A 12,709-nucleotide genomic window follows, 5' to 3' on the forward strand; every position below is an offset into this window, starting at 1 on the left:
CACTTTGTAAATCAACTCTAGGGCCCACTTCAATAAAAAATCATATCCTACACCACATGCATCATGTTATCTGTGCAGCATAGAAGCAGTCCGGGATAAATATAGTACATTTGGTGTAGAATATAATTTTTTTATTTTGACCGCCCATACTTTCTAAATTAATCACCATAGGGCCATCGAACAATCTTGCTCAAACATCCATGGTTGATGGATGTACAAGCAAAAGTAGGTATTTAGCCGGATCTTCAAGTGCAACGTGCAAATTAGAGAGAATCCGAGAACATAAGTTGACTCAGAATGGGATTGGGATGCCTAATTGATGCACATGAGGGATTGAATTTAAATAGCATGGATGTCTCATTAATATGTATGTATGCATGTAGACTATGGATATGGATGGAACCAGTTTAATTAGATCGCAATACACTGCTACCACAATCTTCTCCACCATCAAACACATGTTTAAGAAAAAAATCTAGAACCCAAAAGGAATAAAATTCTTGTTGGGGCTTAACTCAAGAGAGGACCAGCAGCAAATATGGGATAGTTGTGATTGAAAGAGAGAGTTATAGAATTTTAATTGCCTTGGTCTAACTATCCACTATGCTATATACGATGATGAAAATAAATGTGATGACCTAAATCACTTCCAGTTGAACAGGTCAGACTCGGAAAATACCCAGCAAGTGCATTCGGTTGTCGTGGTGATCCTTGTTCCACGTCCCATTCTCTTCCACATATATATTTAGGGGCGCGCCAAGGTATCCATGCTAATTCTAGTTATTGGGAGGACGAGGAAGCATGTTGATGTATAGATTGAATAAAGGAGGTAACAGAGCGAGATATATGGGAGAGTCCGGGAGAATGATCAGAGGAGCAAACCCATTCATGTGCGCATGGATGCTGCCGTGCCACCGTCTCTTGACAGTACTGCTCATTACCGTGACGGCGTCGGCAACGGCATCGGGCAACACACTTCGTGGCTGCCCAGCGACATGTGGCAACGTTAGCATCCCCTACCCATTCGGCATCGGCCCGAACTGCTCCTTTCCAGCTCCCGGTTTCGAACTTAGCTGCAACGACACTGGCAATGGCGTCTACAAACCTTTCCTCATCGACGTCGAGTTCATCAACATATCCTTGCAGGCAGCCCAGGCTCGCATCTACAACTACATATCCTGGCAATGCTACAACGCCACGTACGCCAACGTGTCGTCCAGCACATGGTATATAAATTTCACTGACAATCCATTCCGGTTATCCGACATCGATAACAAGTTCACGGTTGTCGGCTGCGACACCCTCGCGTACATCCGTGCGCAGAACCACAATGACATAGTGTTCGAGAGCGCATGCGGCTCGGGCTGCTCCAAGGAGAACCTGAAAAACGGGTCATGCATGCTCCGGCAAAGGCTGCTGCCAGACCTCCATCCCCAAGGGAATCAACTACTATGATGTGGGCTTCGGGAGCTCAATGAGACGAATGGGGGGCGGGCGCCCATGGTGCTGGACTGGGCCATCGGCGACGAGACGTGCGAGGTCGCGCAGCGCAACACAACTTCCTATGCGTGCCTCAGCAAGCACAGTGACTGTTTTAACTCCTCCAACGGCTCAGGATATCTTTGCAATTGCTCAAGAGGCTACGAAGGCAACCCCTATCTCGCCGACGGATGCCAAGGTCTATAATTATCTTCTCTCTCTGTGAGTGCATCTGTCTTTCTCTCCGTGTTTCTGGAGCTGACCTTCTGCATTTGTGGAACTGGGATGGTAGATATTGACGAGTGCACTCTCAAAGACGATCAGTATCCATGCAAGGGATTTGTACCAACGTACCTGGGGATTACCTTTGCACAGTGAAATTGGTTATAGGTAATCCCTCAATAATTAGCAACAAATTCGGTTTCCACCACTCCTTCTATCAAGTTTCACTAGACATGCATATCAAGCACAAACTTCAACCGTGCAAAGCGTAGAAGTAGGCTGCTTAAAAGTTTCAATCTTCCTTTAGTATCGAAACGAAATACATAAGAGGGAATACCTCCTTGTTCCTGGAACTCATGAATGATTTCTCCGTTTATTTACAATCTCCAGGCATCGTCACCAGCACCAGCTTGGCCCTTCTACTCTTACTATGCATTGTCGTTTACATGGTACATGAAAGAAGAAAACTTGGGAGAATAAAAGAGGAATACTTTCGGCGACATGGAGGGCGGTTGTTGCTAGAAGAGATAAAGTCGAAGCAAGGTCTTGCATTTAAGGTATTCACGAAGGAAGAGCTAGAGCAGGCAACAAACAACTTTGACAAGAGCCGAATTCTTGGAGGTGGAGGCCATGGAACTGTTTAAAAGGGAATACTCAATGACAATCATGCAGTTGCCATAAAAAATCAAAATTAATTGATGACCACCAGAAGAAGGAATTTGGGAAGGAGATGGTTATTCTTTCTCAGATCAACCATATATAGGAATGTGGTGAAGCTCTTGGGATGTTGTCTGGAGGTGGAAGTCCCGATGTTGGTTTATGAATTTGTCTCCAACGGAACATTATTTTAATTAATCCATGACAGGAATGGGACCTCCCACATTTCATTGGATACCCGTTTGGAGATTGCTTTACAGTCCGCATTAGCCCTGGCATATCTACATTCATCAGCTTCTCCTCCAATCCTTCATGGAGATGTCAAGTCTTCGAACATACTTTTAGATGACAACTACAATGTTAAGGTGTCGGATTTTGGAGCTTCCATGTTCGTGCCAAAAGATGAAACTCAGTTTGCTACACTAGTTCAAGGGACTTGTGGTTACTTGGATCCCGAATACCTACAAACGTGCCAATTAACCGATAAAAGCGATGTTTATAGTTTTGGTGTGGTTCTTCTGGAGCTCCTTACTAGAAATTAAAAAGGCAATTTATTTTGAAGGATTTGATGAAGAAAGAAGTCTCTCATTGTATTTTTTATCTGCAATGAAGGAGAATCGGCTTCTACAGCTTTTGGACAATCAAATTATTAATGAGGAGGATATAGAGTTGATACAAGATGTTGCTGAGCTAGTAAGGCGATGCCTCAATGTTAGAGGTGAAGATAGGCCTGCAATGAAGTGGCTGATGAGCTAGATCGGTTAAGAAAATGCAAACAACATCCATTTTTACAGCATAATCCTGAAGAGATTGAGAGTTCACTTAGTAAGTCATCAAGCTACAATTGTGATAACCCGGCCCAATTGAGCCCAAAACCAGCCCACAAAGCCCAAACGAAAAAAAAAGAGGGGAAAACAGAGCAGAAGACTCCCAAAGAGAGTCTTCTTCCTCCTCTCACCGGCTCCCAATCGAAATCGGAAAGAGCCCCCTCCGGCTCTATTTAAGGAGGAGAACCCTCCTCTCTCCCTCTCACCAAAGATTCGAGACTCGGTCGGCGGCAATCGTCAGAAAACCACCATGGAGACCCGACCTGTGCCCGTCCAATTTCTCGTCGGAAAGCCTCGCCAGCGTCGAAGGTGAGTCTCCTCCTCCTTCCTCTCTTCTCCCCTTTCCTTTCCGTGTCGGTGTGCACGCTCGCCGACGACCGGAGTCGTCGGATTTTGTTGCGGAAGAAACCTCTATTTTTGCCTGTTTTTCTTCAATTTTTCGACGTCGGTGGTCACCACCGACCATCGGTTTGATCCCTCCGGGCCATGGGATCGTCGGTCCTTGTCGCCGGCCACCGCCATGACGGCTGTGGCCCTTGGTTGGCCGAGCAAAGGAGGGGACTACATGGTCCCCTGTTTCAGCCCAAGACAACCGTGGGAAGAAGGAAGAAAAAAAAAAAGAAAAAGAAAAGAAGAAGGAAAAGAAAAGAAAAAAAAAAAAAAAATAAAAAATTATTATATAAAATAATAGGACTCTCTCTCTTCTCTCTACATTCTCTCTCCATTTTCTCTCTAGATTCTCTCTCTATTTTCTCTCTTTAGACCTTTTTATCTCTTTTTATGGATTTTGTCTCTTTAAGATCATTCTCTCTCTCTGATTGCATCACAGACTCTAGGATAAACTTGAGATGAAAATATGATGATCTGAGACTGCTCCGAAATTCGTGCAGTAGATTGGATCCCGATCCGATCCTTATTCGAAATTGATAACATTAATCATGGTTAATTCATATTAAGTCATCCTGATATGATCTCTGATGATCTTAATCATGATTGCCACTTTTGAAGGATACGAAGATTTTCTCTCCACTTTCTCTCTCTACTTTCTCTCTCATGATTGACTTTCTCTCTCTAAGAAGGTCTATGAATCCTATGCCAAGTCATGCCTTCATCTTTTAGGGACTCATGTTAATTCTAACAAGATGATCCAAAGTTGCTTTGATATCCGTGCTGTATGTCAACCTCATTTGATCATATCAAGTATCTTTCAAATTTATTATTAATGAACTCTATTGATTGATCTTGATCTAATCTGTACTTCACAATTTCTTGATCAAGTCACTTGAATCTGACCCTCAGATCAGAAATCCTGAATTGCCCTGGTATCTGGATGGTCCGACACATCCGATCAACAATCCTCTTTCCTTATAATTTAATCTTGTTATATTTATGGAATAGAATTTGATAATGATTTGATATTTTAAATAAGATTAGCTGATTCTTCTAACGAAGTCTGAAGATCTAAGATGAATGAAGTAAGTAGATCTTATGCTCCTTATTTATTTTTAAATGATCATGTTTTTATGCAAAGAATTGCTATTGATGAAATTATAATTTTTCATAAAATAAGGATCGGCATATGTGATATGAAAAAGCATGTTTTATTATGAGCATTGATTTCATGAATATGTCTTATGAAAATAGCATGATTATGAAGCAGAAATTTTATTGTTTTTTCATCTATATATATGTATGCTTTAAGAAAAAGATATAATGATTTCAAAGGCTCTCAGATGGCTATGAATGAATCCCTTCGGGAAGGTCGACATCCGGAGTTAACATCCACACGAAACATGGCCCTGCCAGCAGGTATAAAGTTGGCACATGAATTAAGAACTCTGTCGATTAGGAAACATGACCCTGTCACGGGTATAATAGTGACCTTAGCACGAATATCTGTAAGCAATATTTTGAAACATGACATGAATACATGATGAAAATGATTTACGATTCATGATTGTGAAATATACATGATTTATGCATGCACGATGAGTTTATAACTTGTTTTGTTATATGCTCTATGAAATGCTTTATTTTGTATTATCTGTTATTTTTTAAATATTATATTATCATGAAAAATTTATGCTTGATCCGATAAGGAAGTGCAAGTTCTACTTACTGAGCTAGTGTAGCTCATATTTTTTTTGTTTTCTTTTTGTTTGAACAAAAGAATAAAGTTAGGATCGGCAAAAAGAATCCAAGCTTGAAGATCTGCATAGCAAGCTTGAAAATTTGATAGCAGAAGTTTAGTTATTTTATAATCATAGATTTGTAGTTATTTATAAATATTGAGATTCGGGTTGATACTTGCTTTTGGATTTAGATGCTCTGAACCAATATTGGTTCGATTATTTGATGAATAATGGAATTGAATCTTTTTATTTGATGGATTTTAGATGATTATAATAGATTGACTTCGTGTTATCGTGGGCTCCATCCTTCGATAGTATGGCCGTATTATGTTCTAGATTTAGGATGTGACAATAATGAAAAATAAAATCTTTGGATACTGGAAGATGATGTGTGTGCGCGTGTGTTTCTCTTTATATATCTTTGCTTAGTTTTTCGAAGAAGAGGTGGGGGATGATCATATTGTATAGTATAATACGAGTTTCTGTCCCTATACATTAAATGTATGATGCTAGTTTATGTGTACTTGTGCATGGGTTTGCAAGATCCACTGTTTCTAGTTTTTGAAATATAACTAGTTTAAATTGTATATTTATAGTTTTATCGTCATCATTGTTTGCTGCTTCTGTTGTTTTGATAATCATCCGAATCACATTTAAAAATTTTGGGCTTTTATATGGAAGAGGTTAGCTCCGTGTTCAATTACTCCATTTATTTAAAAAACAATGGTATCTTCCAGACGCAAACTTGAAGTATATAACACATGCTAATCCATGTAATAGATCCGTAGATGAATAATTTCTCCAAAAGAAATTGCTGGGACTTCTATAGTTTAGATTTGATGTGGCCAGGCAATGCCAGCCCTTTAGTTATGGCCGGCTAGAAGCTTGTGCAAGGGGCTCCGTGCTTTCACGCTTGGTTGACATCATTCTTTGGGCTTTGTCAACAACATAATCTATAGTCAATGTGATTTTTGAAGCTCAATTATTTGGCTTGACTCCTCATTACATGCCTATGGCATTTTGGCGTTTCTCAAGTAGTGATATTTTCAAGCAAGTCTCTTATAAATTTATTTAGAGTGATTAGTGATACTTTTTTCTCACTATTTTACCAAACAGAATTGGAGCTATCAGTGCCTCCCGTCTTGGCTAGGTGCCTCTACTCGGGAACAGGCTGACCCCCCATATGAACTTCCATAGAAATGTGTACACATCGAATGCAAAACCTCCAATTGTTATTGTACCATTGAGACCTAGTATATAGAAAAATAAGAAAAAAAATTTACGATGACACCTCTTAAAATTTAATCCATTTATAGTTAGATCTTCTTCTTAAAAAAAAAAAATTCAAATAGATCTCAAAACTTTATAAATATTACAAAAAATCCCAACCATCTGTCTCCATTAAATTACATTATGACATGAGCATCATCTTTGAGGTTAAACCTTATAAAATACCATAAATATTCTTTTCAAAATTTTTTAGTTTTGACACAAAATGAAGTGGAGGGAAAGAAGAGTCATGGGAGATACGTACAAACATCATCTTCCCTTTTTTAGCCATGCCCTTTGTTTGCCATTCATTATAGAGAAGTAGGAAAGAAGAGTGAGGGAGGAAAGAGCATAGATCGGATGGTAAAAAGAGAGACCATGGAGAAGATAGAAAATATAATCAAACTAGAAAATGATGTAAAGAATGAATGCAATGTATGCACATCATTACAAACACTAGCTGTTATACATTTATCCTACAAATGATAAAGAACCTTCTCAATTCGCTTTTGGAGCTGTGATCCGTAGGCTCTAATCCTTCTTTCTTCATATCCTAAGAGCACCTGACAATAAACCATGCTCTCCTTCCAAATTCCAACAATTTATCCACAGCAGGTAACTACATCAAATGCAAAGATTTTTCTTGCAGAAGACTATACAACAGGATGAACTCAACTCAAACCAAAAAATGAAAAAGAGAACCATTAGCAAGTCTAGAAAGTAACAATGCCATCAAGACAACTCTAAGGATTCACCTAAAATTAGGCAAAATTATTAAGCATTATAGCAGCGATTGCTACGAAAAGATTCTTTCTTGTTCTTAACCCAAATTAGGAACTTGACCTGCTGAAATTAGGACTTAAAAACAGAGAACCTAGTGACTATAAAAGTTTGGAGTAGATAAGAATTAGGGAATTAAGGATTAGAAGAAGGGCTTCGGACTATGCGATTGATATAGCACTAAACAAAACTGGCTTAAGTTTTTGTGATCTAACCTTAATAAGGATCGGGGGTTCGGCTTACTAGTTCTTCTTCTTCGCCATGAAGAGAGAAGTATGGCTACAATACCAAGAGAAGATTCTAGGTGGAGGGCATAACTCATGAGATATACGGCAGGCGAATGCCACCAACTAGAGAGTCACGAGGGTACAATAGGGTGCTGATGAATGGGGCGGTAGGCCACGAGTGGCCTGGGCAGACAGAGGGAGGGAGGAGCACGGATGGCTTGGGCTAGCGGGGTTTGATCGAAGGATTCGTCGATGGCTTATTCACAGTATCGCGATTCGAAGCAAATCATCTAATTTTAGACAATTGATCACAGATGTCTCATCCATCACTAAAAGAATTTCAGAAAAAATCTTAAAAAAGATAAAAAATCACTCAAACCCTAGCGTCCGAGAAAGAGGAAAGGGAAGGATAGAAAGGGCAAATACCATTTTTGGCAGCAGTGATCGAAATGGAAACCATGGAGGGAGGGACGTGACATGGAGGAGAGGGAGGGAAATCTGAAGAGAACATAGCACTCCCAAAGATGAGAATAGGCCCTGAAATCAAGAGCTCAAGGCAGGCATCTACAATGAGACGAGGATGATGATGGTTGGTTGGGGGTGGGAGTTTTTTCATTTATACCATTATAGTAATCACTTGCGAGCTTATGGTTGGTGAAGATTCTGACTATTTCAAATTTTTTGATAGATGTGAAGATGAAATCGAATGCCACCATCGCTTTCGGGCAATAAATACCTTCCAACAAAATTAGAAAGGAATCCGCTAGTTTTTTTTTTCTAAAAAGTAAACTCTCCAATAGTTAAAAAGAATGAAAAATATTTTGACCGTTATTTCTTTTTTATTGACACTGTTAAATCGAAGATAAATGATTGGAGCTCTTTGCAATATTTATAAAATTTTAAAATCTATTTATTTTTTTATGGGTCTAAATATAAATGGATCAAACTTTAAAAGATGTTGTTGTAATTTAAAAAAAAAAAAAAATTCTCACCTCCCTTTTCAAGAGGTGAATAGAAAAATATTTGTCTTGGAGGAAAACTCTTCCATTTGAACTCCACGCCTGTTTGGACACCCGTATTTTACTTATTTATTTTTTCCAATGTCAGGCTCTGCGATACACTACCTTTTCCCGAAGGGATAGGGAAGGATTCGCCTTCCTTCATTCGAATCCACCATTAGAATGACCACTGGATGCTTTGAGATCTGCACAGATGGATGCATGATAGAGTTTGGAGTGCTTTTATATCTCTGAGTGGTAATCCAACGGGTTATGGACAGGTAAACTACCTTTGCTTACAACGTAATTGAAGGACTATGGACATGTAATTGGCGGACTATGGACATATTAGGTGGACGCAAGTATGACTCTGATTTCTCTATCTTTCCTTGCAATGTACTTGAAGGACCATGGACATGTAAACCAAGTCCTCTTTGCCACAAATATCAAACACTCGGCAAGTGAATCCAATCTAAATCTTCATCTGGATAATAGATATAGGCAAAGGTTTTTTAGCCTTCTTCAATTCTGGACACCGCTAATCATGTTGCCAAAATTGATGAATTGTAGAAGCAAGATGTAACCATTGACTTGAAAAAGGTTCAACATTATTTTCAGGTTTCATGTATTATGAAACACTATTTAGTTCAACACTAGCATTTGATTGTAATAGGTCACGGAGTTGAAATGGTCTCCTCTTCATATACCAAACTCAGGGGTCCACTCCGATCACCCATAGTTCATGCACAAATAAAAGCAGGTATCTAGTCAGATCCTTTGGTGCAACATGCAAACCAGAGAGAGAGCCTAAGCACATAGGTTGACTCGGCTTGGGTTTGGGATGGGATTGAATTTAAATAGCATGCATACCTCATTAATGTTCCTTTGGATGCATTGATCCACCTATTTGCTTGAGCAACATATTTCAACTTGCTTGCAACACCTTATTTTAGCATCAGTTGCCTTTGATAGCTCTTTTCAAACAATTTATAACCACTTTGCTTGGGAGCAATTAAACAAAAAAAAAAAAAAAGATAACTCTTTTATTTGGAGCCTAGAGCCCGCATAAAAAAATGATAGAAGAGAGAGCAGGGAGAGAATGAAGGAGGAGGAGAGCATTTTTCTTTAGAGGCTTTCCCGTGGTCTCTCTTTAGGAAATTCTAAAGAGAGAACATTTTGAAAGAGTAATTGCTATTTCATTTGTTCAGTGTTTTGAGAAATTATTTATAATTTTTAAATTTTTATTTCAAGAAATTGTTGCAAGAAATTTTTTTTATTAATGATTTGGAGAATAATGCTGTCATTTTCTATTATCATTTACCATAATAATGAAGTCATAATAGTCATCAAAATAATTGTGATTTTAGATTAATTAATTCTAAATCATATAAAATGGGGCAAGTTTTCTAATATTTTAATGAATTGAACTCTATGTTGTAATTGAAACTTTTATGTAACTGGACTTTAAAAATTATTTTTTTTATCTAATTACTATCTGAGTGCTTATTGGTAGCTACAATAAGAGTCTTGGTGCTAGAAAACCGCTAGAAGGTAGACTCTGCATTTTTTGTTTCCCCGGTCTCAAGTATAGTCTCTTAAATGTGTTGCTTTTGCTATTTTTAGTTTTTTCTTTCTCTAAAACGATCTTCCAAGTGTTTCTCTTAAATATGATGTATCTCAAATCAATCTTCAATGGATCTGGCAATATTAGTTGCTGTCTTAACTGATGCTATGGTAGAGTAATGTGTTTGGCCTATAGTTACTGATTTGTCCTTTTTTTTTTTTTGGGTAAGCTGTAGTTACTGATATGTTATGAATCTTGTGGAAAGTGAAGATTGAAAGGTTGTTTCAATCATATTTTACAATACTCCTACAATGCTTAGACAGGTCCTCTGTTTTTTTTCAATATCTCAGGTATGCTAATCACGACGTTGTTGACTTTAGCACATAGTCCAAGTCCTGGGCTGGTGCATATTTTTCTCCCAACCCATTTACTTCTCCAGTTTATGTGGCATGGCTGCCTCTTCTCTGGGTGTTCTCAAAGTCAATTTCAATGAATTTGTGTCTCATGATAGTGCAGCTACAAGTTTTGTTATCAGAGATCACATTGGCACTTGATGTATGGATAGAGGAAGAGATTTCTCATCTTTTGTTTTATATGTATAACTGATAGCGGCTTCTGCTGAGCTTGGGACTGGTATTCTACAATATAGAGCCCAGCAAATCTGTTATAAGGTGATTCTGCCACTATAATTCATTTGTTAACTTCCTCAGTCAGATGCAGGTATTCAGGTCATCCTCCAGTGCAAGATCTCCTCAGCTGGAAGCAATATTGGACAATATTTAAGGTGACACATATTTACGATAAGGAAACCAAGCGATGGATTGAGTTGCAGCTTAGACTTTGTAAGGAGATTGCCGCTTTTCGTCCTATAAAACCTCCCCTCTTAGCTCAAATTCATCTTGAATGCTGATGTGGGTTATGTAGGATTTCTAAGATCGTAATTTTTCCATGTATCACAAAAAATGTTGGATCCATAGCCAAAACAATCCCCACAAATTGGATCTCTCTCAAATAATCTCTCCTCTTTTTATGTTCATGTTTTTTTTTTTTTTATATATTTTCAATATTCGCGTCTAGTATTTGCAAAAAAATAATAAAAGTAACCGCGGATGATACTTCTGTTGAAGGGACGTCACTGCGGTCATGGAAACCAGGAATTTGCATTCTATTGGGCTATTTGGGCTCGCGCCGGGAGGGCCTCCAGCTCCAGCCGCGCACCCTAATCATCCCCAGATGCAGTCGAATTAAGGTTCCGGGATATGGTATTCAGTGTGCATCTGGAGGCCAAACAATCAGATCGCGTCCATGAGCGGGGATCCCCTCTGCGGTGCCGCGCTCCGCGTGCATAGCCGTCGCAAAGCAGCTGAGCTCCTATTAAAGTCGGCGTTCAATGCACAAGAACCCGTTTAATATTCACGATATCAGTACCTATCAGAGTCTGATGAGAGAAAGAGACGCCGGGTTCGGACGGCCACTCTCCGCCTTCTGCACATAGCTCCCCTTCCCAAAAAATCTAAAACCCTACAAGCCAACGAAATCTGAAATCAAGAATATATAATCTCCAAGAAATGGCGACGGCGCTCCCAAACGCCTTCCGATGCCCCAGTTCTCACCCCGCCCGGAGGAGCCTCTTCTTTGGTGGCTCTGTTCCAGTCGCTCCGCTGGTCTCCTTCGTGAGGTAAATCCTTCGAAATTACTCTCCGACATTCTCTCCGCTTCATATTCTTTCGTCCTCCTTTGTTTTCGCACAATTCGATGGAATTCGCGTTTCTTTGCTAATCCAATGATTATGAAAATTGATATTTGGGGGACGAATCAAATCCCAAATTATAGCCAAGAAACCGAAGAAATCTTATAATTTTATTACAAATGATGTGCTTGATGTTCATATGTTCTATGTGTTTCCATATATCTCTTCTCATATGCATCTGGATACCTGCAATCGTGTGCAAGTGAACCCTAGCTGTGGGAGGTGGCCCTTTTCCAGCGGTTGGATTGCTGTGACTCGACCAAAATCCTGCAAATCAAACTGCATTTGGGGGCTCTTCTGCCGTATTTTGTCTTATCAAATAGGCCGTGAGACAAACGAAAATTCTTTAGAGGTATCTATCTTCAGGATAGGTTTGTGTCCTAACAAGGGCAGTGGTTGGTGGAGACATAATTAATGTTACTTTAGTAATACAACCAAATACAGTTACAATTCTCATTTACAAGCAAACAAACATATGATTTTATTTTTTTGCTACTACAAACCCACTAAATAAAAAACTGGAAATGCAGTTGCAAATGTAGCAACTTTAACCACCTGGAACCCTAACTACAAGTATTTTTCAACTACAAGTATCCAAATGCTATCATTGCAATCAATGTAAGTTCTTGAATAAAAATTAGATGGTTGTGATTGATGATATTAACTTAAAAAGCCTTTGCTCTTTCTTTCTTTTTTTGCATGTTTGGTTTTTCTGTTTAGCTAATCCAAAAGTCTTCTTCTTGATTTTCATTGACATGTTCAATTGTATTTTTTGAATGTTTGGTTCTTTGTTTCCCTGTAATC

The 12,709-nt window shown here is 38.9% G+C and overlaps 1 protein-coding gene and 1 pseudogene across 1 annotated transcript in view; both read left to right on the plus strand.

The window, feature by feature from the left end:
• The first annotated feature begins 846 nt into the window (after positions 1–846).
• On the plus strand, positions 847–11,565 carry LOC105037346 (wall-associated receptor kinase 2-like; annotated as a pseudogene).
• An 18-nt stretch (positions 11,566–11,583) lies between these two features.
• Positions 11,584–12,709, plus strand: part of LOC105035684 (protein CHLOROPLAST J-LIKE DOMAIN 1, chloroplastic) — a 13,805-nt gene continuing 12,679 nt past the window's right edge. The window contains exon 1 of the mRNA XM_010911331.4: positions 11,584–11,833. Coding sequence (XP_010909633.1) covers positions 11,724–11,833 — 110 coding nt within the window. The 5' untranslated portion in view covers positions 11,584–11,723. The remainder of the gene's footprint in view (positions 11,834–12,709) is intronic.

Source organism: Elaeis guineensis, chromosome 4 (genome assembly GCF_000442705.2).
Source record: "Elaeis guineensis isolate ETL-2024a chromosome 4, EG11, whole genome shotgun sequence".
Lineage (NCBI taxonomy): Eukaryota > Viridiplantae > Streptophyta > Magnoliopsida > Arecales > Arecaceae > Elaeis > Elaeis guineensis.